General features: G+C 42.2%; 1 protein-coding gene across 7 annotated transcripts in view; it reads left to right on the forward strand.

The window, feature by feature from the left end:
* The first annotated feature begins 470 nt into the window (after positions 1 to 470).
* The window catches only part of MET (MET proto-oncogene, receptor tyrosine kinase), an 89,597-nt gene continuing 66,327 nt past the window's right edge, over positions 471 to 23,740 (forward strand). The window contains exons 1-3 of one of the 7 annotated variants that reach the window (XM_063396713.1): positions 1,197 to 1,389; positions 8,824 to 8,894; positions 20,265 to 21,479. In XM_063396713.1, coding sequence (XP_063252783.1) covers positions 1,347 to 1,389; positions 8,824 to 8,894; positions 20,265 to 21,479 — 1,329 coding nt within the window. In that variant the 5' untranslated portion in view covers positions 1,197 to 1,346. The other 6 variants (XM_063396715.1, XM_063396717.1, XM_063396716.1 and 3 more) reach the window with 6 other exon arrangements.

The raw sequence follows: 23,740 nt of genomic DNA on the forward strand, positions 1-23,740 counted from the left end.
AGCACAGTCAGCACTGACACCGTGATCGAGCAATATGTGCTACATTTTTTCACTGCTGCACAACCTGGGGGGGTCTCGGGACAAGCCCAGGGGTGCCCATATCTTGACCTCTCAGGGTTAGGCTTTAGCATCAGTCAGGCTGATGGTGGGTGCCCAGCTGTTGGGAGTGAGGAGGAGGGCTGTGCCTGCACACCACCGGTACTCACTTGGCCTCAAAACGCCGAGGTGCAGGATAAGGTCCACCAAGGGTCCCCCTCTTGGTTTTCCCCATGTGGGGAGGGCCAGCCATCCCTCCTACCCCCGGGCTGGGGGCACCTGGCCGGGAGGGACGAGGGGAAGAAAGGAGGAGAGGGCGAGCGAGAGAAGGAGGGCTCCCCTCCCTCCTTCCCCCCACCGCGCACCCGAGCTCCTGCGATGTGGTGAGTCACAGGCAGGTCAGGACCGCGCCGGAGGGGCGGAGGGAGCGCGGGGACCGGCTGATTTACCGCTGGGAGCCGCCACCAGCGCGGCGGAGGCGCCTGAGGGAAGGGCGCGGAGAGCCGCCCCGCAGCCCAGGTGCCGTGCGGGAGGGACGCCCCTGCCCGCGGGGCGCGCAGCCCCTGCCGCCCCCAGGTAGGGACAGCACCGCGGGGCCGGGGGCAGCCGGAGCCGCGGGGCGGAGGGGAGCGGCGGAGCGGCGCGGGGCCGCGGAGGTGCGTGGGGCTGCGCCCCGCTCCGCCCCGCCCGCCCGGGCTGGGCCGGCCGCCGGGCCGGGACCGCGGAGCCAGCCCAGCCCGCCGGCGCGCAGCGCTCGCCCCTCCGGCGGTGGTGCCGGCGCGCAGCCCGCTCCGCTCCGGTAAGGACCGGCACCCCGGGGGGACGCGGGGAGCGAGGTGAGCCGGGAGCGGGGAGGACGGCCAGCGGCACGGTGCCGCGCCGTGCCCCGCCCGGGAACTTCGTGGGAGCGCGGCAGCGCCCGCGGCCGCCGCCGCTCTCCCGGGGCGGGGCGGGCCGGGCGCCGCGGGCAGGTGATAGCGGTGCGGGGCTGCCGGCTCGCCGCTGCCCCGGCCCGGCTCGGCGGGGCGCCGGGACCCGCGGGCGGCCCCGCCGCCGCCGCGGGCGGGGCAGCGCAGGGCGGGCAGCGCTGGCCGGGATGCTGTGGGCAGCGGCCCCCTGGCCGCAGCCCGAGCCGCTGCCCCGCCCGCCCCTTCCCGCTCTGCGGGCGCGGCAGGAGCGGCCGCGGGGCAGTGCCCGGCAGTGCAGCCTGGAAGTTCCAACTCGGAGACGGGGGCTCCGCGTTCGTGGTGGCCGGTCCGACCGCCCTTCGTGCGGCGCAGGGTGAGCCTGCGGGATTCCCCAAGTTGGGGATGTGTACTTTATGGTTGCGCGGCGTTCACAGTTTTCCTTGCGGTATGGCTCTTTTTTTGTTGTTGGGATTTGGGGTTTTTTCCATTTTTAAAAGCAGAATTTACTTCGAACGGTAAACAAATCGCAAAGGGCTCATATAATGACATTCCACTACTGTTTCCATGTCAGCATTAAATTATGTCGTCTTGGGCTTTATAAATACTGAATGCACTCCTTAGAAATTGGAAGTTTAGCACATACATCAATAGGGATTAATAATCAAGTACCGGTGTTGTTTAACAAACTGTGCGTTTGTAACCTGTAGGAGGTTTATTCAAGCTGCAGTGCATGGTTTTCCCGAAGAACCTATGCCCTGTGTGGTAGTTCATTTGCTTTCATCCCACAGGTGCTTTTTTCATTGTCCAGCTGCAAAAAGAGGACGGTGCCTCTTTTTTCTTGTCTTTTTATTTTAGATCTAAGAGGTTTGGATTCATAATCAGGCAAGATAAAGTGTCTCACATGTTTCTCAGAGAGCTGGTTAAATGTTTACAGATCATACACTGCAAGAGCAAAAAGCTAGCCTTTGGCAGGAGCTGCATGTTGAAAACAAAGTAACTTGGAGAATGACTGTATTGCTTGTTCTTTGTGTCCTGATCCTTCTTCAGCACTGTATGATTCTTTTTATATCTTCTAATACAAACTGAATCATTTGGAAACTGGGATATTTTGTAAAACATTCATCTCGCTATTTACAGAAGAGAGAGTCAACTTCTGTGCCTTTTTGGTGGGGAGGGAATGAATTGTGTTTATTATCCTGAAAGGATTTTCTTATTTATTCACTCCTTCTATTTTTTCTTTTTTCCTTTTTTCCCCCCTTCTCTTTAGAGGTTAACCACTGCATAGCAGTTCTTTATTGGTAAGCTAAAGTGCACATGTTGTGGCTGGAGAGGGATTCATGGACGTGTTATTTGCTGAAGTGTAGATGACAGTGCAGCCATAGATGGATGGGAGCTCACTGAGTCAGGGCAAGGTGGCCAGAAAGCCAAAATTCAGCAGAGGTTCAATGAAAAGCTCATGAATGCAAAACTAAGTAGCAAGTGTTGTCTTCCCAGGACTGCCTTTCCCACCCTGGTTCTCCTGCATTTATGGTTTTCGGTACCTTAGCTGATGACCTGTAACCTCTTCTTGCTTGTCTAATGCAATCAAAGGGGGCAACCCCCCTACTCTTATTCTTCTATGATCTGCAAATGCCTGCTCTGTATTTTTCAACTCAGATGAGAAATTCAAAGCCTGCTGCCTCCCAAATCTGGCTTCCAGAACTCCAGAGACTAACTGGCACAGCTGGCTGCAGTGCAAGAGCAGCAGTCTTGCCTTTGCAGCCACAAAGGGAACCTGATGCCGGCAGCATGCTGGGCTGGGGTAGCCAGAGAGCCAGAGCTGCAGCAGTGGGAGTCTCAGAGCTCTGGGTGAGCTGCTTTGTGCCACGATTGCTTCGTGGTGGGGATGTGTCTAGACTTTATTTGCTTCAGGCAGAAAGCAAGGAGAGGTCCTGCATCTCCATCTGTGTTTGTGAAATATCTAGTGTAAGGGAAATCCTGCTTGGGCTCCCCTAGCACTACACATCATTTCTTGAACAAGAAAGGGATAGGGTAGCTGGACAGCATTCTCTAAAACTACAGAAACACAAAATTCACTGGGGGGTTACAAGGCTCTGTTTGGTGCAAAGCAGAAGGAATGTGTGCATTGTGTGAAACTCCAAACACACCTTCCCAAGAGTTTGGGTGGCAACACCACCTTTGTGGTGGGTTCCTGTGAAGCCCTTACGTCCAGGCTTTCTACCTCCCTGTTGCTACCTTGCTGGCTGTCCTTTGAGCCAGTGGCACAACTTCGTGTTTCATTAGGCTCTTAGCCTAAGATGAGCCATCGACCTGTGCATCTTGTCTGCTATGGCCACAGTTGGTGATTTTGTTTTCTATGCAGAGGTTGTATTTGGTAATTAAACCTGTGCAGCGCACCGCTGCTGGTCACGCCACATTGCCCCAAGCAGCGTGCCATCACCAAGGAGGCAGGGCCACAGCTCCATGCAGGACTCTGAGGATGGCATCTTTTTGCCATAGCCAAGATGAGGGGGTTTCTGTTGTTCTCTTACAAAAATGTTGTGTTTTTCTCAGCAGTGGCTTTAAAAATCTGTCTCATACATAGCGACTGATGCAAACATGTTAGCAGAAGCCATTTTTAAATCAGTTTCCTTACCCAGGGGAAATGTAGTATAGACAGGGCCTTCAGGAAACGAATAATTAGGTGACCTTTTTCCCCCTATAATATCAGGTCTGTTTTATGTAGAGCTGTTTGAAGTCACACAAATTCTCATTACTCTCCAAATCTCTAACCTTGCCTTGTTTAAGATACCTTTTAGGAAATCAAATCAGTGTTTCAATCTAATTTCCAAAGGCATTCAAACACATGGTATGTGTGCTAACTTGTTTCCTCTAGCATTAACAAATCTAGCAAATTGCCAAGCTATTTGCCTTCAGGAAAACTATGATGTTGTACAAGAAGATAAAGTATTTTTTCTTCCAATTTTAAACACTAGAAAAAGAAAAGAGAGGTAAAGTTATCAGACCACATTAATCCAGGATATAACTCCTTTGAAGCGAACAGTGTTCCCAAGTAGATTGCCACGGGTTTTGATCTGTTCTGGGACCTTTTAGTCACGCTGTGATCTTTTTCAGTCAGTTGATGTGTCTGGATGGTGACTGAGTCCCCTTAGCTCAGATGGACTTTCATTAAATTAGTTGCATTTGAGTATACCGAATATGAGAGTGAAAAATAGAAGCGGAGATAAATAATTTGAGAGGCTTGTAACCTTCAAATTTTAAGAATTTTATAATGCTTGTATTTTAAGGAGAGGCTGTGTACATAAGCCAGGCACAAGGGTGTGTGTGGTGCAACAGAAGCAGTAAATGGTCTGAAACCTCTCCTCTGCCTCTCCTCCCAGCATGCCAGTCTCCAGGGACGCAAGTGCTCCAGAACATTTAATTCTTCAAGTAGTTGTCAATAACAGAAGAGTTTCTGCAATGCTGAGGAGTTTAATAAGCTCAAAAATCTTAAACAAAATGCTTTTTTGTGTGTGTGTGTGTCCTACAGCTCTGATAGTTTCTTCTGCTTGTCCCAAGAAAATGAACATGGAATTGTCCTTTTGTATGGAAGGCAGCAAAAGGTTCTTGTTTGAATTCATGATAAATTTGGTTGCAAATGCATGTGGAATGAAAATTGCCAAATGCTTTCAGAAGATTTTCATTTTGCTCAAGTGTTCACACCATGGCCATCACCATGGTATTTGATAGCTATCCACTTTGTTGTGTACCTTGCAGCCTCACATTGAAGGGTCACACTGGCATATCTTCTTTTCCTGTAGTCATAAAGAAATAAGAATTTTTTAATGTAAGTTGCTTTCCTTTACTGCAGTTCCTCGATTTTGATGTTTATGCACCTAAACAGTAGCAGAATCTTTTTGACATGTATGGTTATCATTTCTGTAAAGGATCAGTGACCTAGCTTGATAAATTTAAAAGTTCAGCCATAAACCTAAATATGTGACATTTATTGAAATTCATTCTTTTCCATGGAGCTACTTTCTTTCAAAAATATTGAGAATAGTAAGAAATTGCATCTGCAATTTGATTAAATCTACAGTTGTTACCATTTGCCTTCTGAAAATTGATTCCCTCCCCTCCCTGTCCCCCAGCTTGACATGCTTATTGATTAAAAATTCTGCACTGGCCTAAGCCAGCATAAATTTGTTACTGTTTGTGTGCTTCCCATGCAAGTTCAGACAGGCTTTCAACTGTGGAAGCCAACTCTATTCCTAAGCTATTGGAAATGGTAAGGTTCCTTAGTAATTGTTTTAAACTATATGATGACACATCTTTGAACCCCATTGTACAAAGGAAAAATACCTTCTGACTGGAGAGAGGTTTCCTGTTTATGTGTGTGTTTGCTGGAATTAAGCCTTCCCCTGTGTGTTGGCTGAGTATTTTTTTATAATCCAAAATGGCAATATGGCAAGTCACCTCCAGAGTTTATTTTTTGGACAGGATACAGGTCTTTTCTTTTCAAAATAGCATGCCTCTGCAGTTGATGATGAAGCACAGAGACCTCTCAGTTACACTACTACAGGCAGACTCAGTTAATTGAGGAGGCACACTTATAGAGACACCTAGATTTGAGCAATTAGTAATTATTTTTATTGACAATTTTATACAATGTAAGTTGTTCACTTCCCACACAGGAAGAGTTTACTGCAGCCAGATTTTCTTTCAGCATAAGGATATGAAATTTCCTGAATGTATAACTTACTTTATGAAATAGCTAAAATTGTAGCTTTGGTTGTGGCTGAAGTCATGTAAAATTTTCTGCTTGTCTTAAGAGAGAGCAGGCCAGCAGGTGGCCTCCAGGTGGTAGCCCTACTGCAGGAGGATGGCATGTAGTACCTGAAGGGTTTTCAGCTGTTTAGATATAGGCAGGTGACTAAAAAATATGGCATATATATAATACTCTTTCCTCTTGGTATCTGGGGTGTGTAGATTTGTGACCTTGTGGTGTGCCCTCACACCCTACCTGCCATAGCTGAACCTCCTTCAGAGGGGAGAGGTAATGAGACTCAGAAAGGTATTTTGCCTACTATAGTAACAAGGCTGGACCACCATGAATTTAGGCAGTAAAATTACAGTTATTTATGAAATACAGTGTTAAGGCTTCTGGTTTGCTTCAAATAATGCTCATTTTAAACAACTGTCTGGGGCTGGGAGAAACCTGGACTAATGGACTGATTACACTGAGCATTTGTTAGGGCTGAGAGCCACATGGCCCTGGTGTGAGATGTGCACACCCAGCCCCAGCTTTGCTGGCTGCCCACATCTGGCAGAACATGCCCTCAGCCGAATTCCAGTCCCTTTATCACCCACCCAAACACTCCAACCTACAACAACACACGTGGGTCTTAGGAAACTGGCTTTTTGTACCTGTTTTTGTGGTTGTGCTACTTCTCTGATAAGAACCCTGAGCAAGACTGGCCTCGTGGTTGTCCCTGGGAGCTTTGCCACTGACTCTTCATGGACACTGGATTTAGCTCTGCTTTCGTGTGTGTCTGCACCATATTTGAAAAAGGAGTTTCCTCTTCTTTGACTTTAATAGAAGGTTTATGTATCTTCTTTGACATAAATTTTTGCTCATTAATAGTTGTGCAAATTGTTAAGTCCTGCAGCAACTATCTATTTTCACCTAAATTTTGTGGAAACAAATCCTTTCTGAGCATGTTTAATGAGTTAGATGAAAATAATTATCATCTACAGATTCCAAGCATATCCATTTAATATTTCTCAAGTTAATGTTTCTTTTGTTTCTTTGTTTATTTTTTGGTTTGTTTGAGCAGGATGCTGAACCTTACCTTTCTTTTACTTTTTTTTGAAACTAATGTTGCTAGAGAGATTTCAAGCCTGATAGAGGTCTGTTGTGCCATGTGAATTCCTAGAGACATACATGACTTTTTATTGTTTTGTCTTTAGCTGTATCATAAATAAGAGTGCATTTTGGATTGGTTGACCCAAACTTAATCATCAGAATTTTAGGACCATCAGAGATATTTATTAAGATGTTGGGGTTTGCTTCTCCCCCCCTACACGCCTGCGTCGTGGATGATCTGTGAGGATAAACATAACAAGGTTCCAAGTAGGCCCAGAGAAAAGTCCCAAATCTGTGGATTGTCCCAAAGCATAACTAGAAAAGAACAAACTGAAATAGCTCCACAAACTTCATTTGTCTGAGATATATGCTGGGATAACTCTGGTTTGGATTACTCTCTATCTTTGGGACTGTTCTACATTCAAAATTATATTAGGATTTCTGTTATGGGAATTACATATCCTTTTATCTGTTGCTATTATATATCTGGATATCAGTAATGGGTGTTATTATATCGGTATTATTATGTATGCTTTCATGGGTGTTCTCATCCAAATTTATCAGATTCTGTTAGGTCTGAGAAAGGATAAAAGAGAGCAAGGCAGCTTTACTGAAGACAAAGAAAGGTGTTAGTAGTTGAATTAATCTTAAAAGTTGATTAATTACCGTCTCCTGATGTAATTGAAAATGTTAAATAAATTACTTTAGTTATATTCAGTTTTCCTGTCTACTTTTAGAGAGGGGGTATTAATTTTACATGTTATATATTACTGTCCTGTAAAACCTTTCCTTAAACTCTTTAGGTTTATTGCTTTTGCTCTTTGGATTAAAGGCCAATATTTTTACTGAGGGAAAATGTTTCTTGTTAATACTCAGTATTCCATATCATTCTTACAAATGCCCAAAGCTGAAGTAAAAAAAAAATACAATTGCAATATTAATAATCTTTTAAAAAGTAGGTAGAATGCAAACAGTAATGGGCTCCAGTAAGCAGTGAGCCAATGTGGAACTCCCTCTGTGATAAAGCACTTCTGCATCAGAGAAAATAATCCAAATTTCACCCTAAAAAATGTATTTACCATCCATTTAGATGAGTGGGAAATGTTGTTCATGTTTGAAGATGCAATTTAGGTTGCCACAGATGATTGAAAACTGTCTTAACTGTTAGTTAACTCTTCTGATGAAGGAAAAGAAAACTTTGATGAAGGAAAACTTTGAACACTTTGCTTTTGCCTTCCTATACATGCTGAAGGATGGAGTGTTGCTTGATAACGAGTTTTATCACTGTGTGTGTTTGCAGCACTTCCAAATAATAAAGGGGAGTGTTTCCCCAGCCAGGATGAAGGTGCCTTTAATTAAACTCAGTTCTATCACCTTCCGTGGAAACTGTGCAAGAGTTGAAAAGAGAGGACCCAGATGTGAACTGTGTCTTTATGCTTTACTTTGATTTCTTCATTTCCTAGTATTTAGTGTTTATTAAGCCTATTGTAGTCAGAATCTGAAATTCCCAAACGTCTGTTTTTCCTGGTATTACAAATACTGGCCTTACAAACAAATTACCAGAGTACATGACATGGTGGCAACATTTCACTGTGTCCTTTTCCCTTCTGAGAGGATTAAATAGCTGCTTTTCTGGGAATGTTCTTTCCTGTGACATTTTCAAGATCTTGTCAGCTCTCCACCATAAATTTCCAGAATGGGAAAATCCTATTGAATCTAGCATAGGAACCTTACTATAACTTTCTGAATTATCCTATGAAATTTCATATTCAATCAGTTTGTGCTTCAGAACTGCATGTTAAAATCTCATTACATTTTATCTTCCATTAAAACCCATAGAATTCATTTATTATTTCTATCAGATTCCTTTTGATTTTTGTCCTTTTTATCCTGAACTCATGTATACGTAAGAGAGGGATTGCAAGGCATGTCCATTTGTGAGAAAGGGATGATTCCCTCCTTCTCCTGGTTATATTCAAAAAGACCTAGCCCACAGCAATCACTTTTTTTTTTTTTCCTGGTTGACTATGGAAGGCTACATGGGAGGAGGTGTTCTGAATGCAGGACATGCTAACAGAAGTGGTGAGATGAGAGCCAGCCAGAAAGTAAGTAAAGCCAGCACAAGCATACATGAAATCACAAAAATCATTAATGACCTTCTAATTGCAAAACTGAAGCTCATGATTTTCATGCAGGGCTAAAAATAGAGAAAACACCTCGTGTGGTCACTGTCAGTTAGAAGGCCTGTTTTCCAGTTCTGTGGAGTTTTCTTTCCTTCCTTCTGAAAACACGTTTACAAAAATAAGTATGTATTTGTTCTCCTTCAGATGTAAGCTGCCATGATAAAATTATCTAGGGTAGAGCTCAGAGACAACTTTGCTGCTTCCTGAAGATGGCTGAGTTGTGTTTTTGTTTGTTTGTTTTCAAAATGAGAAGTTTTCATATAACATGCTTTGAAAGAACTTCTTTTATGCAAATAGTGCCACAATTCTCATGTAAGTGAAACACAAGCTGGGCCAACCTCTGTCTGCAGGTAAGCAGGAATGACTTAAAAGTTCCCCTGGCTGCAGTGAGAGAGGTTTCTGCTTATCTGAGCAGAGTATGTGTGCCCAAAATCCCCTGCAGGGCACAAAAATAAGGTAACAACCAGTGAATTGTTTTCACAGTACAAAAAGCCTTTCAGGAAGCAGCAAGGAGCAATAAGAGGTGGCATAAAAATAAAAACATACCCCTTCCCCAGCTGGAAGAGGGAACTCTCAAGTTGTTATTTACCGAGACCACCATCACATGCTATTAACAGGGGTAAAAGCCCATCAGTCAAATATTTGACTACTCATGGTTTATAGGGATTTCAAAGACTTATGGAAAGATAATGCCTGTGTCCATTAGCTAGTTACTTAGAAATGCAGCATTGGTTAATTCAGCCTTTCTGTAAAGAGTAATTATTATCTTCATTAACAATATATAAGATTTTAAAGATTTGCACTTCTGCACCTATCATTCCTGTTAGGTCTTCTGCATCTCAGTATTTATGATGTATCATCTATTGCTCATTTTAAATGAAGTAGTATTGAGATTCTGTCATTGCCACAGATCTTCTGTCTTTCAGCCTGTTTTAAGCACCCTGTTCTCTAGTCCTTAGTCAGCTCAGCTATCACAGGAATCAATGAGAGTAATGTTTGCATAGAGACTGTGGAGTCAAGTCTTGGAAAAGAGGATAGCTTCACAGTGAAGGAATGGAGCTTATCTTGACCTAGCTTAGGTCCAAAACCAGGCTTTTGTGTGAAAGCCAGGTGTGTAAGAGCTGAGATCTGTCCATCCTCACCCCAAACATCTGTATCTTGTTCAAATGTAAAATGCTTAAGTGAGTTCTATGAATCACCAGTAGTCCATAATTTTTGTCTGAACACAACATACATGGTGCTAATAAGTAATACAATATAATTTGAATATTTGTAGTAGGAACAGAGATGTAAAAGAAAATGTTCCTTCTAAATGACAGTGACTGTTGTTCAGTGCCCAAAATATTGAATTAAACATCAACTGTTTAGTAAAACGTCATGCTCAGGAGCAATTTTTCACTATTAAGTCCTAAATTTAAAACATACATTAACTGACTAATTTCCAATTTTACCACTGCCTTTTTATTTTCCTTTTGGATAAACAGACCATACTTAATATTATGGGGAAGATCCAGAGATGCTGCTTTGGCATCTAAAATGGGGTTTAGAGTGAGTTGAGGGCACAAGTCAACAAAGGGATCTAAAAAGCTAACCCTCACTGGCTACAAAGCTCGGGTGCTTAGATTAACCAGTGTCCGCACTTTGTGCTGAGTATTCCCTGGATCTCACCTGAGCTGGAGTTCTGGAACAGAAGACAGAGCAGTAACAGGCTCTCCGTCCTGGCTGGGTTACAGCTGCCAGCCAAACTCCTTTGCAGTGCCCAGACAGGACGGAGCCAGGCACGGGTCCTGCTGCTGACAGGCAGCCTCCAGCACCACACTCCATCCCCACTCTTCCTCCCTGCTGGCTTGGCTCCAAAGCATCAGGACAGCTTTGCCTGGGAGGACTCACATTCCACTGTCTGCATCTTCCCACCAGGACAGGAGGAGGAGGAGGAGAGTGAGGAATGGCCATGGGGTGGTGGATTTCTAGATCTCATGGCAAAAGGGCAGGAAAGTGCAGGCAGGGGCTGCAGACAGAGGGCAGGGGGCAAAAGCAGCAGAGCCAAGCCTTAGTCCCAGATTTAGACCTTTGGCCAGCCTGTTCACGCAGGGATGAGGACCATGGTTTTAAATCAGCCCCTTTATGCAGGCATCATCCTAGAGCTCAGCCTCTGTGTTATGCCTGTTAGTAAACACCAGCACTAAGCCTTTTGTGTTTTGGAGGTGTTTTGTAAGAGTGGATTCATTATCCTCATTTCACCCCTACGAGAAAGGTAAATACCCTCTGAAGTTTGGAAACAGCCTCTTTGCTTATCTCACAGACTCCTTGAATCTGGCTCCAGATTTCCAAAGGAAGCATTCCAGGGTCTGAACAAGTCCAAAACCTGGTTCTGGGCCGAGTATAAATGAGAACCTCTGAAGAGCAACAGTTGCGCATTTAAACTTCCCAGGTCTCTCCAAATGAGGGGAGAGGACAGGCTGAAAGAAAGTAAATGAACCAGCTGAAAAATCCTTTCAGAAACAAACACACAAAAAAGATCCCATTAGCATGAAAAAACTCAGACTGCTCAGCCATCCCTGAACTCCTTAAAACTATTGAGCTTTTCAGCATCTTCTGAAGGTCAACACAATATTTCAAAATAAAAACTGTGGCTGACGGACCCTTGCTGAGGGACATCTGCCAAAAAAAGGAGAGCTGAGGCTGCTACAGCTCAGCCACTCTCCTGATTGCAGCTGTGACACTGTTGCCTCTGGTGAGAGCCAGGATGTCAGATGGGCTGGTCCCAGGCCATTTGGGGATTTATGAACACCAATACTGTAAAGTCCTTGGGAGGCAATCATGAATCACAGGTTCGCAGCAAGGCAGCAGTCATGGCAATGAGTCGTCATTAACTCCGTCTCTAAACTGAGTGAAAGTAGGGCATCAGTTAAAGTGCACTGCAATAACATAAACTTACAGTGACAAAACCGAGGTCAGCATTAAAAAGAAAAGGTCATAACCCCCTAACCAAACAGATGGGAAATGAACACTATCCTTGACATCGTTCCTGTTTGATTATCAAAAAGCTGGTATGAAGCTAAATAGACCATCAGGTTATTAACTTTGGTATCAGATAATGTATGAAGCTGAAGCATAAATAAAGACCCCATTGCTTTCACTAGCAAATTTACAAACACAGCCAATTCAGTTTTGTTTGTAGCTGTTTTGAGTATTTGCACCACATTTTTGCTTGGGGCAAAGACCACCAAAGCTTTGCATAGAGGTGGTTTGTGTTTGGCGGGGCTGATTATTCAAACACAGCATTACACAATCAAGGTTATATGTGGTGGAGCCAGCTTTAGCATGGAAGGAGTGCAGTCTGCTTTCCTGCACTAAGTATACATGCAGACAAAGCACAATATCAGCCCAATGGACTGTGCCAGGCCAGACTAGTTCAGCAGCCCCACAAAAGTTCCTTGATGCAAGGAGATTACTTGGAGGCAACTTAAAGTCCTCTGTACAGTGCTGACACAGGTCCACAAGCAGAACTTTTTCTTGGTTTTTCCTTTCCCTGGATGAGCCACCACCAGCAGGCTGAGTAAAGGAAATCTGAGGGTCTCATTCCAGCCTTTGGACCAGTTCTCCAAATCTATGAGCCCTGCTCACTCATACAGATGTGCTGATCTTGCTGGGACCCTGCACAGTTTGACCATGACATCCCAGCTTGACAAGCTGTGTATCAAGCAAGGCATCAGCAACCTTTTGGAAATCCTTGACCCTGAGTTTTGTTGCAAGTTTGCCTTGTGGCTCTTGGAGACACATTAACTAAGAAGGATGAAGTCATGGCACACAGTGGCATGCTTTATGTGTGCCCACCAAGCAGAAAGCTGCTGCCTGACACGGTCCTGGCAGCTCTTTCAGAGGAAAGAACGGAACTAGAACAATTTCTTTAGCTTAGTATCCTAGGTATTTGTACCACACCTTGGAAGAATTCAGAGACTTCTTGGGTTTTAGTTGCTGATAATATTATATTTACTATGACGTTAAAAGGAAACTTGGTAATTTGGTGGGCTCGTAGATCCATTGGTACCATTCTAGTAAAATATATCTTATCATCACTATTTTGGTACAATTGTCACATATCATACAATATACTTTATCATCTGTATCTATTGACATATAGAACTTCTTTTTTTTTAAGAGATTAATATTTGGCTGTGAAGAGTTATTATCTCAGGGACTCCTGAGAACCATTAGCAGCAAATGACAATTAAACTGCAGGAAATGTCCTGCATCAAGATCATTCATAATTGCTGTTAAAACATTTAGATCAAATCTGTATGCTGCCTTGGTTACTCATGACTATCTGCCTTTTAATCTTTTTCATTTTTATGACCCATGCCGTTCCTTTAATTATCACAGTATGGAAGGCTGTTAACTTTACAAGACAAGAAAGGCTTCCAAAATATGCTTTGCATTTCAATACAAGAATTCAGGTAGATAGATGTTATAGCCATAAAACATAAAGTATCAAATCTAAGTGCTGAGACTAGGTGAGGGAATTGAGCTAAAACTGTGCTTGCAGCCAGGTTTGCCAACTTGGCTCTTTACAAAAGGAGGAACTACATTCCAAGGAAATTACACTGTCCCCATTCAGTACAGACAACCACAAAATGCTCAGACTCATGCAGAAAAGTTGATCAACAGGATCAACTCAGAAATGCAATTAAATAGCTTTCTCCTACTAAGGTGTTTTTATCACACCAGAAACAAAGGTTTGGATCACCCAAGCTTGTGTGATTTCCTCAGTCCACTAGACCATGTCTGCATTTATCTCAGCTCACTAGAAGTTGATAAAGACCTTTGCTTTGCATATATGGTGAAAATAGATAAGAGATGAATTAGTCTTTCAACTATGAAAAGTTTGAAGTCACCCCCATATATCTCCATATGCACTAACCTGAACCAGAAGACCAACATTGCCTTGTGTTATTAGTCATGACGTGTACTATATCAAGCATAGCATGTTATTCTCCTTACACACACATAGCTCTTTTTCTACTTGTACTGAACCCTTGGACTGAGTAAGATGTTCGTATGTCAGTCGTCAGGCTGAATTATTTGCTGCAAGCCCAAGTCTGTGCTAGCACTGGTTTTATTTTACTTCAGTTGTAGTGGTAAAGAGCCACAATAACATCACAGTTATTTTCTCACTGAAGTTCCATAAAGGCTGACTTGCGTTTCAGAAGAACAGGATGGAACAATTGTGTTGTTTAAAGTTTGCTTTTTATATTCTATTATTGCCAAACAATAAATAGTTTTTTTAAAAAAATCATTCCATCCTTATCATCCAGATGTGGAAAGCTGTCCTCTTCTATTTAAAGATCCAAATCCATCTGCAAATATAAGCATGAAGAAACAGAGAAGGTTCTATCTTATTTTGGGTATTTCCTCCCTGGTTTTCCGTTATTCTATGTATATTTTGAACTTCTAGTCCATGTTCTTTGTGGAATTGATTCCTCAGCACTTAAAATGAGTACTACTTCCTCACATGAGAAATTTCTCTCAATTGCAAGAAGTGCTGTATTCCATCTATTAAATTAATCTTTTTGAGCAATGTATAGCTCTTGATCTGTTCCACTCATTTGTAATATATCAGTGAGTGTTTGCTGAGGTTCATTACAAAAGAACCAGTAGTGTCATTGTAGCCCATCACAACAAAAAATGATTAAATAAATCCAGTTGTGCTAAAGACCCATGATATGAGTTGGCTTTAGGACATTAAGTTCTGAAGCAAGTTTCAAATAAAATAGTCTACTGCACTGCAGGACACCTCCAAAAAAAAAGCCAAATGAGTGTAAGAATAGCATTTTCTCCACTGCAAAGGCTAGATTAGTGTTCTTGTGGTTTAAAGCCTGTTAAAAATAAATGTGCTAGACAATAAAAATACTTCTTTCGATAGCTGCTGTGAATTATAATGGTATATTGGACCCGGTAATGGGCTATGTATATTAAAGAGTGTGTTTTACACAGGGATAATTTTAATTCTTTTTTTATGTGTTTGAATATTGTAAGGAAAGGCTTACATATCAGTTGAACCTGCTAATGAAAGCAATTTCTTCTGACACACGACTGCACTGTGCATGTAGCAGATTTAGTTAATGATAGATCCTCCAGCAATTGCCTGGACTGTGCCCTACCCAACAGTTCTTCCCCATCAGCCATCTACATGCACACACACCTCTTGGAATAGCATAGAAACCTCCCAGCTCTGCTATGAATGAATTTATGACCTAAATCACTGCTAATAAGTTCCTTGTACACTAGAAAACTGCATTGTGCTAGAGTGCGTACTGTGCTGTAGGAAAAATTATGTTGCCACCCTAGTCAGGATGAGTGACCTAACCTAGAGCTGATATAGTGCTGAAGACAAGGGAACATGAATTTTAACTCAGATTAGCCGTTTGAATTCAACTCAGGGATATTTTGTATGTTTGCTGCTGATTTACTCAATTTCCTTGTTCTCTCTGTTGTCTTAAGGTAACTAAGTTCAGATTGAAAAACTTTTTTTTTTCCTCTGAACTTAGAAAACGGGTTATCCTTACGAAATGTTTTACATATAATCAACCTTGTGTACAGATGCAATTGGTTAATTGAAAAGTCTGATGAAGGCACATCCATTGTGAGCTTAATCTGTTGAAGCTGATGCCCGTGCTGTGACAGATTTGCACCGATTAAAGTTGCATGGATGGAGCTGTTATCATCACCCCCTCTCGTTTTCCCTGTCCTCTTGAGTGATGATGCTTTCTCCATGGCACAGCCTCTGAACCACAGGGAATCAAGTCCTGCACTGGCACAGGTTTTAGTCCAAAATAGCAAAGCAAACAGAAGTCTCAGGAGGAGTAGTCACTACAGTTATTCTATATAAATTTGCCACCTCAACTCTGTCAGAGACCAAAGTAACAAGATGTACTATCCCACTGGAAAAAGTGTAAAACCATACTATCAACCTTAAAGAGGGGGAAAGGCTGCCATTTGCCGAGAGTAGAGTTCTTGAAACATGAATTAACATGGCTCTGCTGTTACCTAACCTGAAATGACCTATCTGAGGACTAAATATGTTCTTGTACAAACACGCTCTCTGTGGGATAGAGGACCCTGTCATTTCCTTTTCTGTAATAAAGCAAGGAAAAATGAAATGCACCAAACAACCTACAAAATGCTTTCATGTCAGCATGTTGTCTGAGCTTGTGCAGATCCATGGAGTGCTTGTGATTAGACCTAAATGGGACCCAAGTTTCTGAAATGAGGGAAAGGAGAACAAGCATGGCTGTGTTTTCTGGCTTCCTTGCATATGCCGGCTTGAACATTATTCCACAGTCAGGCCAGGCCTGACTTGTCAGTACAGTCGCAAACAGTGCGAGAGAGACGTAATGTTCAATATTTACAACTTATCACCCAAATCTTAATTAGAGGGAATGAAACTTGCAGGAAGAAGATTGCCATTGGGAAACCATTAATGGTACAAAAACACTCAAAGCACCAGCCATAGCACTTGAGGTTGCCAATCACACTAATATGACACATCACTACCAACCACTTGCAATGGTTAACCAAAATCTATTTTCTCATCAGTTTTACTGGCTACTATCTGATGAGGGATGGAAAAATGAGCCCATCATGACACTGGCTTTGAAAATATCTCTTACAAAAGGAATAATCCATGCATAGCTATTGCTCACTGATAGCTATCACAGGCCAAAGCTTACAAGTCATCTGTAGACAAATGAAGGACTCACACACATGTCACAGGAAGGTCACAAAAGATTGAACAGCATCCATCATTCAAACCAAGTAGTGAAACAAAAGGTTTCCTTATTTTCCTTCTGCATCAGGTAAACAACAGCTAGTTCTTTGACCTGTATCTGTAGTACTACTTGCTTTTAGTTCATCAAAACTTTTAAAGTTTAACAAATTACATTTGAGTGTATGCTAAGGAGAGCTGTTGGACCTTTGAAGAGAGTAAAGACTGAATTTTTAATTCACCAAAATTTATCTGTTTTTTCAGGATGTAGTGAGGTGAATTGTATTTGCAATGACCTGGTCTGGAGGTTACAGAGGAGCAGCTCTGTGCTGGAGGTTGCAGTGTTGGAATAGAGAAAGAATCTGGATCAGATGCAGATGAAAAGAGGCACCAAATGTCATGGGACTCTGAGTAAGAAGCAGCAGAGTTTATAAGATGTGAGGAGTGTGAAGTACATAGTATTCTTCACATGATCCCTGTGTTCTCCCTAAGCTATAAATGTCTCACTGTAGGGCATGTTCCTTCTGACATCAGGCAGCTTAAGGGAAGATTCACAGTATGCTGTAGACATGGACTGTGGAGAACCATGTTTCCTAGAGAGCTGCCCATAAATCTGAGCTGGAGCTTCCCATAGTTGGAATCAGCAGATTTCTGTCTGTGAGGATGCATGAAACACCTCAAAAGTCTACTAAGGAAAGCACTATGAGGAAACTCAAATAGAAGAGAAAAGATGACTTGGTTTTCATCTATTGCTCGTATTTTCCTTCCTGTAGTGATAAAATAAAGTACCTATTATTCCTAGCATCCTTTACATCACACTGAATCCCACGTTTGTTCCTACTGTTAAATTTCCCATTCCAGACTCACTTGCTAAAGGAGTCAAAGGTGGCATTTTTGGTCTCCAAGAGCACAGATTGAAATCAGTGGTATTTTACAGAGTGTAGGCAGAGCAGACTATCTGAGCATACTGGCCTCACATCCCAAAATATGGTTGGAGTGAAAGAATATGTCAGATAGTATTTATGGCTCTAAATACCCCTGCAGTGCACACTGGTATTGGTTCTTGGACAAGTAGAGATCCTCTTTTTCAGACACTGGAAGAATTGAGAGGATTGCAAACTGAAGACTGAGGGACATATTGGATGGGAAATCTATTTGGGAATATTACAAGAACATAGCACAGAGTATACTGCAAAAAATAAGATGCCTGTTAAGTAACCTTCCTTCCATCCTTATTTCCTGTGTTGGTGGTTAATCAGCCTCATCCTCACACAACTCTTGTCCTGGCCATGGCTTTCTCTCTCCACTGCAGGGTCGCCTCTATTAAGCGGGTTTAAACTTATTGCAGTAAACAATACACCTACCTCTGCCTGGTGTCACAAATAGAGCACTTGTGGAATTTTCTGCTTAATCTCATATTAGTCAGAACATGTTCACTCATCAGAAGTGAATCTGCAGGAATGCATCAGTTTCAGCACTTTCTTGGGTGGAAGTGCTGGTTGAAAAGAGGCAGAGACCAGGCTCCCACTTCTCCAGGTGCTGGGACTGTCACTTGGCACTGGCCAGGCGGGATGTAAACACGATTGTTCTTGCATCATGTGGGACTTCTGAGTGTTTTACACAAACTTTGAAAGCTCTTGGTTTCATCTCAGCACAGAGCAGAAAAAAATTCATGATAGCAGTATTTTACAGAGGATGAGAAGTCCATTTCCTGCCCCATACAATATGGAGGTCAGCAGTCTGTGTACTGGGACTATTTTTTAATTACAGCAATATCCTTGTTCTTTTTTCTTTTTCTTTTTCTTTCAAATGTAAATCCAGGCTAGATTTGTTTCCAGGAATCTGTTATCACTAATTAATATCAAAAAAATGTTACTGATTTGAAGGAAGATCTTTGTGTCTTAATACTAGAAGTGTGACTTGTGACTTTTACCAGCTAATACTTGCAAATAGCCCGTGTTTGATTTTTATCTCCAACTCTCAATCATGATTCTTATCAGATAACAGGGAGGAAGAACAATTAGTTTCCAAAACCCATTATTTTCTGTAATTAAAGAGGTAAACCACAGAAGGAATTCAGTGGAAATAAAGCACCACAAAAATTATTGGTGGACTGTTTTAACCAATCTAGTGAAAACACTAGATTTATACACAGCTGAAACAGCTCTGGTCTATAGTTATATTTTCATTTTGCATAAAGTCCTAATGAAATAAAAAATTGATACAGATTCCTATTATTCAATTTTTAATTTTCTATTTTAAATTCTCTCAGTGGTCACAAGCATTTCTTGATTAGAAACAATTGCCTAGCTATAGTCAAACTAGAGAGATTTTCCCAAAGTATGTGATCATATTGCTGTTAGAATGCATAATTGTTTTCTCCATGAAGAAGCTAAATTTGGCTTAGGAACCGTGTCATGATGTTGATAGAAAATATCTGGTGTGACAGGGCACAGTGTGGATACTGCACTGAAACGCTCATAACCACAGTTCATTCCATTGATCTTTCAAGGGAGTGAAATATCACACAAGTCATCTGCCTTTGGTTTTTCAAGCCACATCAAACAACTGTGTGGAGATGTAAAAAAAAGAGAGAAGTGCTAGGTGGTTTGATTTCATCAGTTAATGGCTGTAGGTCACTTGATAGCCCTTTGTTTACAATACAGCGATACGCCTGTATTTTGTAAGGCTCACCAGAGTGACTTACTGCTGTGGTACAGGGCCTAAAATAAAGCTTGCACATGCCAAGCACCACATGATGCATAAAATATTCTAATAATACATTACAAAGCCTTGTCAACACTAGGGAGAATGACTATTCCAAGAAGTAGGGCTGGCTGAAAAAAGACTTTTTTTTTTTCCAAACTAGGCCTTTATGAAAGACAGTGATTTGGGGAGCTGGAGGGAGAGAGACAGAGAGGGGTTTCTTCCTTTGGTCTGGTGAAGTGTCTCTACCTTGGTTAATCAAAAATATCAACAGAATATAAGTCCACTCCAGCTCAAATCTTCACATTATTTAATGTCTTTTCTAGTTCTTACTTTTGATCAGCTGTGCTAGGAACCCGTTTAGCCCCTTGAGAACTTGACAAATATCTTATTATCCACACATTGAAGTGCTCCAACTGCTTTGTGTGCTGTTGTGTCCTAAGTGTCCTGGGCAGTTTTGCTTTCAGCTATGTGTACAGCATCCTGTTCCAAAACATATCAGTCAGCTGGGTTAATGCCATTGTGGAAGTAGTCCGCTCTCTTCTGCTGCCCTACAACGTGCTGAGGCATCTTGAGAAATTAATTATAAGAGAATCCTTCTGTGAATTCTTCTAAAGGCAGTGAAATGGGTACCTGCAAAGAACAGGGATTGTAGCCATTTCTAGCACAACTGTTATGACATTAAGCAAGATTGCAACAGTTCTTAAACTGTAATAGTTCAGCTGCAACATGCAGCCTAGAAACGGATTGCTGTTGTCTGATAAACTGACAGTATAGTGTATGAAATATAACCAATTTTTCCATTAAATATATTTTGACAGATTAGATCTCTGACAATGAAGCCTTTTACTGCATATCCTTCTGGGTTTATCGTATTCCTGTTTGCCTTGCTGCAGAGGAGCCATGGACAATGCAAAGAAGCAGCTAAAAAATCAGAGATGAATCTTGGTGTAAAATATGATCTTCCCAACTTCATTGCAGACACGCCAATTCAGAATGTGGTTTTATACAATCATCATGTTTATATTGGAGCAGTCAATAAGATTTACGTACTAAATGAAACTCTCCAGAACATTTCTGTGTACAAGACTGGGCCTGTTTTGGAGAACCCTGACTGTGCACCATGTGAAGACTGCCGAGATAAAGCCAATTTATCTAACAGCGTATGGAAGGATAACATCAACATGGCACTGCTTTTAGAAACTTACTATGATGATCAGCTCATTAGCTGTGGTAGCGTGTCCGGAGGCATCTGCCACCGTCACATCATTCACCCTGACAACCCTGCTGACATTGAAAGCGAGGTGCACTGCATGTACTCACCCCAGGTGGATGGAGAACCAGATAACTGTCCTGACTGTGTTGTTAGCACTTTAGGAACCAAAGTTTTGGTGACCGAAAAGGACAGGTTTGTCAACTTCTTTGTTGGGAATACTGTGACATCTGCATTTAAACCTCCCCGTGTGGTGCATTCAATATCAGTTAGAAGATTAAAAGAAACACAGGACGGTTTTGAGTTTCTCACAGATCAATCTTACATAGATATCCTCCCTCAGTTCCGTGACTCGTATCCCATTAAGTATGTCCATGCCTTTGAAAATGATCACTTTGTCTATTTTTTGACTGTACAGAGAGAAACCCTTGACTCACAGTCTTTTCACACTAGAATTATCCGCTTCTGCACTTTAGACTCAGAGATGCGTTCCTACATGGAAATGCCTCTTGAGTGCATTTTTACTGAAAAGCGAAGAAAGAGGTCCATCCGAAAGGAGGTGTTCAACATTCTGCAAGCTGCCTACGTGAGCAAGCCTGGTGCAGCTCTAGCACACGAAATGGGCCTTGGGCTCAACGATGATATCCTCTATGGTGTTTTTGCACAAAGCAAACCAGACTCTTCTGAGCCAACCAACCGCTCTGCTGTCTGCGCCGTCTCTGTGCGAACCATCAACGAGTTCTTCAACAAGATTGTTGACAAGCAGAACATGAAATGTCTCCAACACTTCTACGGGAAAGAGAGCAAATACTGCTTGAACAGGGTAAGTGGTAATTGATTTGTTACATTTGGGGACTTTTGTTCCGTCTTTGCCTATTCCATTGCCAGGTATCCATCCCTTCAAGTTTCAGTTACAACATGTAAGTCCCTGATCATTGCAGATTGCTTAGCATTGCTGTTGATTATCTCTAAAATGATTAGTTCCTGTAAACTGAGTATAAAAATTGCTGGGGTCTTTATGGGGCTAAAAAATGTAGTTTTTTCTTAGAAACTATGATGCAGATAAATTGAACATTTTAGCAGTTATTTATTTTAATATTTAAAAAAAGTATTCATAAACATTCCTATTCACGTGCACTGAAGAGTCCCTGAGAAAGATCACATACTTAAAAGTATGTTAATGCTGAATCACTGCCCTTCTCAGAACAAAATGAAAGAGCTGGTTTGGAATATGCCATGAAGAGCCAGATTGTAATGTAGTTACTCATGCTTGGTACAGAAACAGTCCGGCTGACACCAGTTTTCTGCATGAAAGAAGTGTCAGAGAAATCTGAATCTGAATGAGGGTTCAGGTGGTCTCAGGTGGGAGGGTTGCCTTTCTGTACACCATCACTTCAGTAGGTTGCTGCTATCCAACCATATGAAATTCTGTGAGCAGAGGAAGCACAGAAATTTTTCCCTTCCCTTCTGGACAGTGTCTGGGCTGGTTTCAGGTTTTGTAAAAGAAATACAAAATCTGGAAATCGGGTACTTGGAACAGTTACTTTGGAACATGAAACATTAGAACTTTCAATCACCTGCTTATGAGGCAGGCCCTTAAATATCCTATCTGGGCAACTTTCTTTTCTGCAATACCAGAAATTTAGAGCTTAGAGGTGGCATGCTGTCTTCTAGAAAAGGGCCAGAACTCTGTGGTGAGGCTCTGCTCAGCCAGTGTGAGGCCTGTGTCAGGACAGATCAACAGCTCAACCTGCATTTAGAAGTGGATGGTGTCTGTCATATCCCATTTGGAGCAGCTCAAAGTGAAAGTGGGAGCCACAGGCCTCCTTCACCCCAAGTATCACCAGTGTCCTCTTGAGCACAGCTGCTCAGCACAGGGCATCAGGTTAGGATGTTGACACAATGCCCTGGTTGGAGGTGGGGGTCTGTCTTGTTAAAGAGAAGGGCTGCTCCCCACTGCCAGAGGTGAGACAGGGCAGTCTGGGCAGAAGAATCCATTACAGAGACCCTGCAGCTTCTCCCCAGTAGCAGGAATGTGCTCAGAGGGGGTCTGAAGATGTCTGAGCATAACCACAGCAGCCTTGGCATTTGAGGGATGACTGCTTGTAGCAGGCTCCAGGTGTTCAACACAGATGTTGGCATTGCCAGTGGATGCTGATACAGCAGCCCCAACAGACATAGCATTTCATTCCCTTTTTTGTGGGAGGAGGACAGGCAATTTTCAGGAACTAAAAACAAGTTAGCAAACATTCAGCACAGTAGCTTATCTCTCTTCACTGTGTTATTGCTGTCCTAATTTTTCATTTCAGGTAGTAATATCCTCTTTTCTTTCTTTTTTTTTTTTTTTCAGTTCATTTTTAACAAGAACCATTGTCCTACTCTGAAAGTACTTTATTCTGTATTCCTGGGGTATATGATTTGTGAATGACTCTCTTTAAAGCTCGTGGCCTTTAACTTATCTCATTCTGCACTTGCCTATACACCCATTTCATAAGGTGATCTCTTCAAAGCAAAGTATACCATTAAAATATTGACAGAATAATTTGCTGCTTTTCACATGCTGGGAAGTACTTTCGTGTTTCAAAAGCTTTTCCAGAGTCTGCTGCTGCTTTGCATATCAGAATGAATGTCTTGTACTGCCAACATGTTTATTATAGTTGCCTATTTTCAAGAAATGTCATCAGAGCTCTGATTTTTGCTACATTAAATTGATAAAGGGAAGAATGTTTCTATGATTTCTTGTGGTTTTTTTAAATGGCATAAAGGCAGTCAGAAATTTTTGTCCTGATTGTTTGCTTAACACTGAAATATCAAGGCTGTCAAGCTTTGCCATTACATCCTTTGCCTTATTCTGGAGGACTCATTAAAGCTGCAGTAAAAAGTGTCCTTTGAGGTTTTTTAGGTTTCAGCTAGCCAAAAAGATTGGCAAGAATTTGCCAGCCATCTTTTATACACCTGTTTTTCTCTGGTGTGTAAAGTAGACCTGAAGGGCTGGAATGTGAAGGAAGAGAAGGAGCAAGCAGAAGAAGGAAAGCACATTATTTTTTATGCTTGTCCCAAAAATGTCAAATCTGGTCTTTCCTG

The sequence above is a fragment of the Prinia subflava genome, chromosome 4, assembly GCF_021018805.1.
Source record: "Prinia subflava isolate CZ2003 ecotype Zambia chromosome 4, Cam_Psub_1.2, whole genome shotgun sequence".
Classification (NCBI taxonomy): domain Eukaryota; kingdom Metazoa; phylum Chordata; class Aves; order Passeriformes; family Cisticolidae; genus Prinia; species Prinia subflava.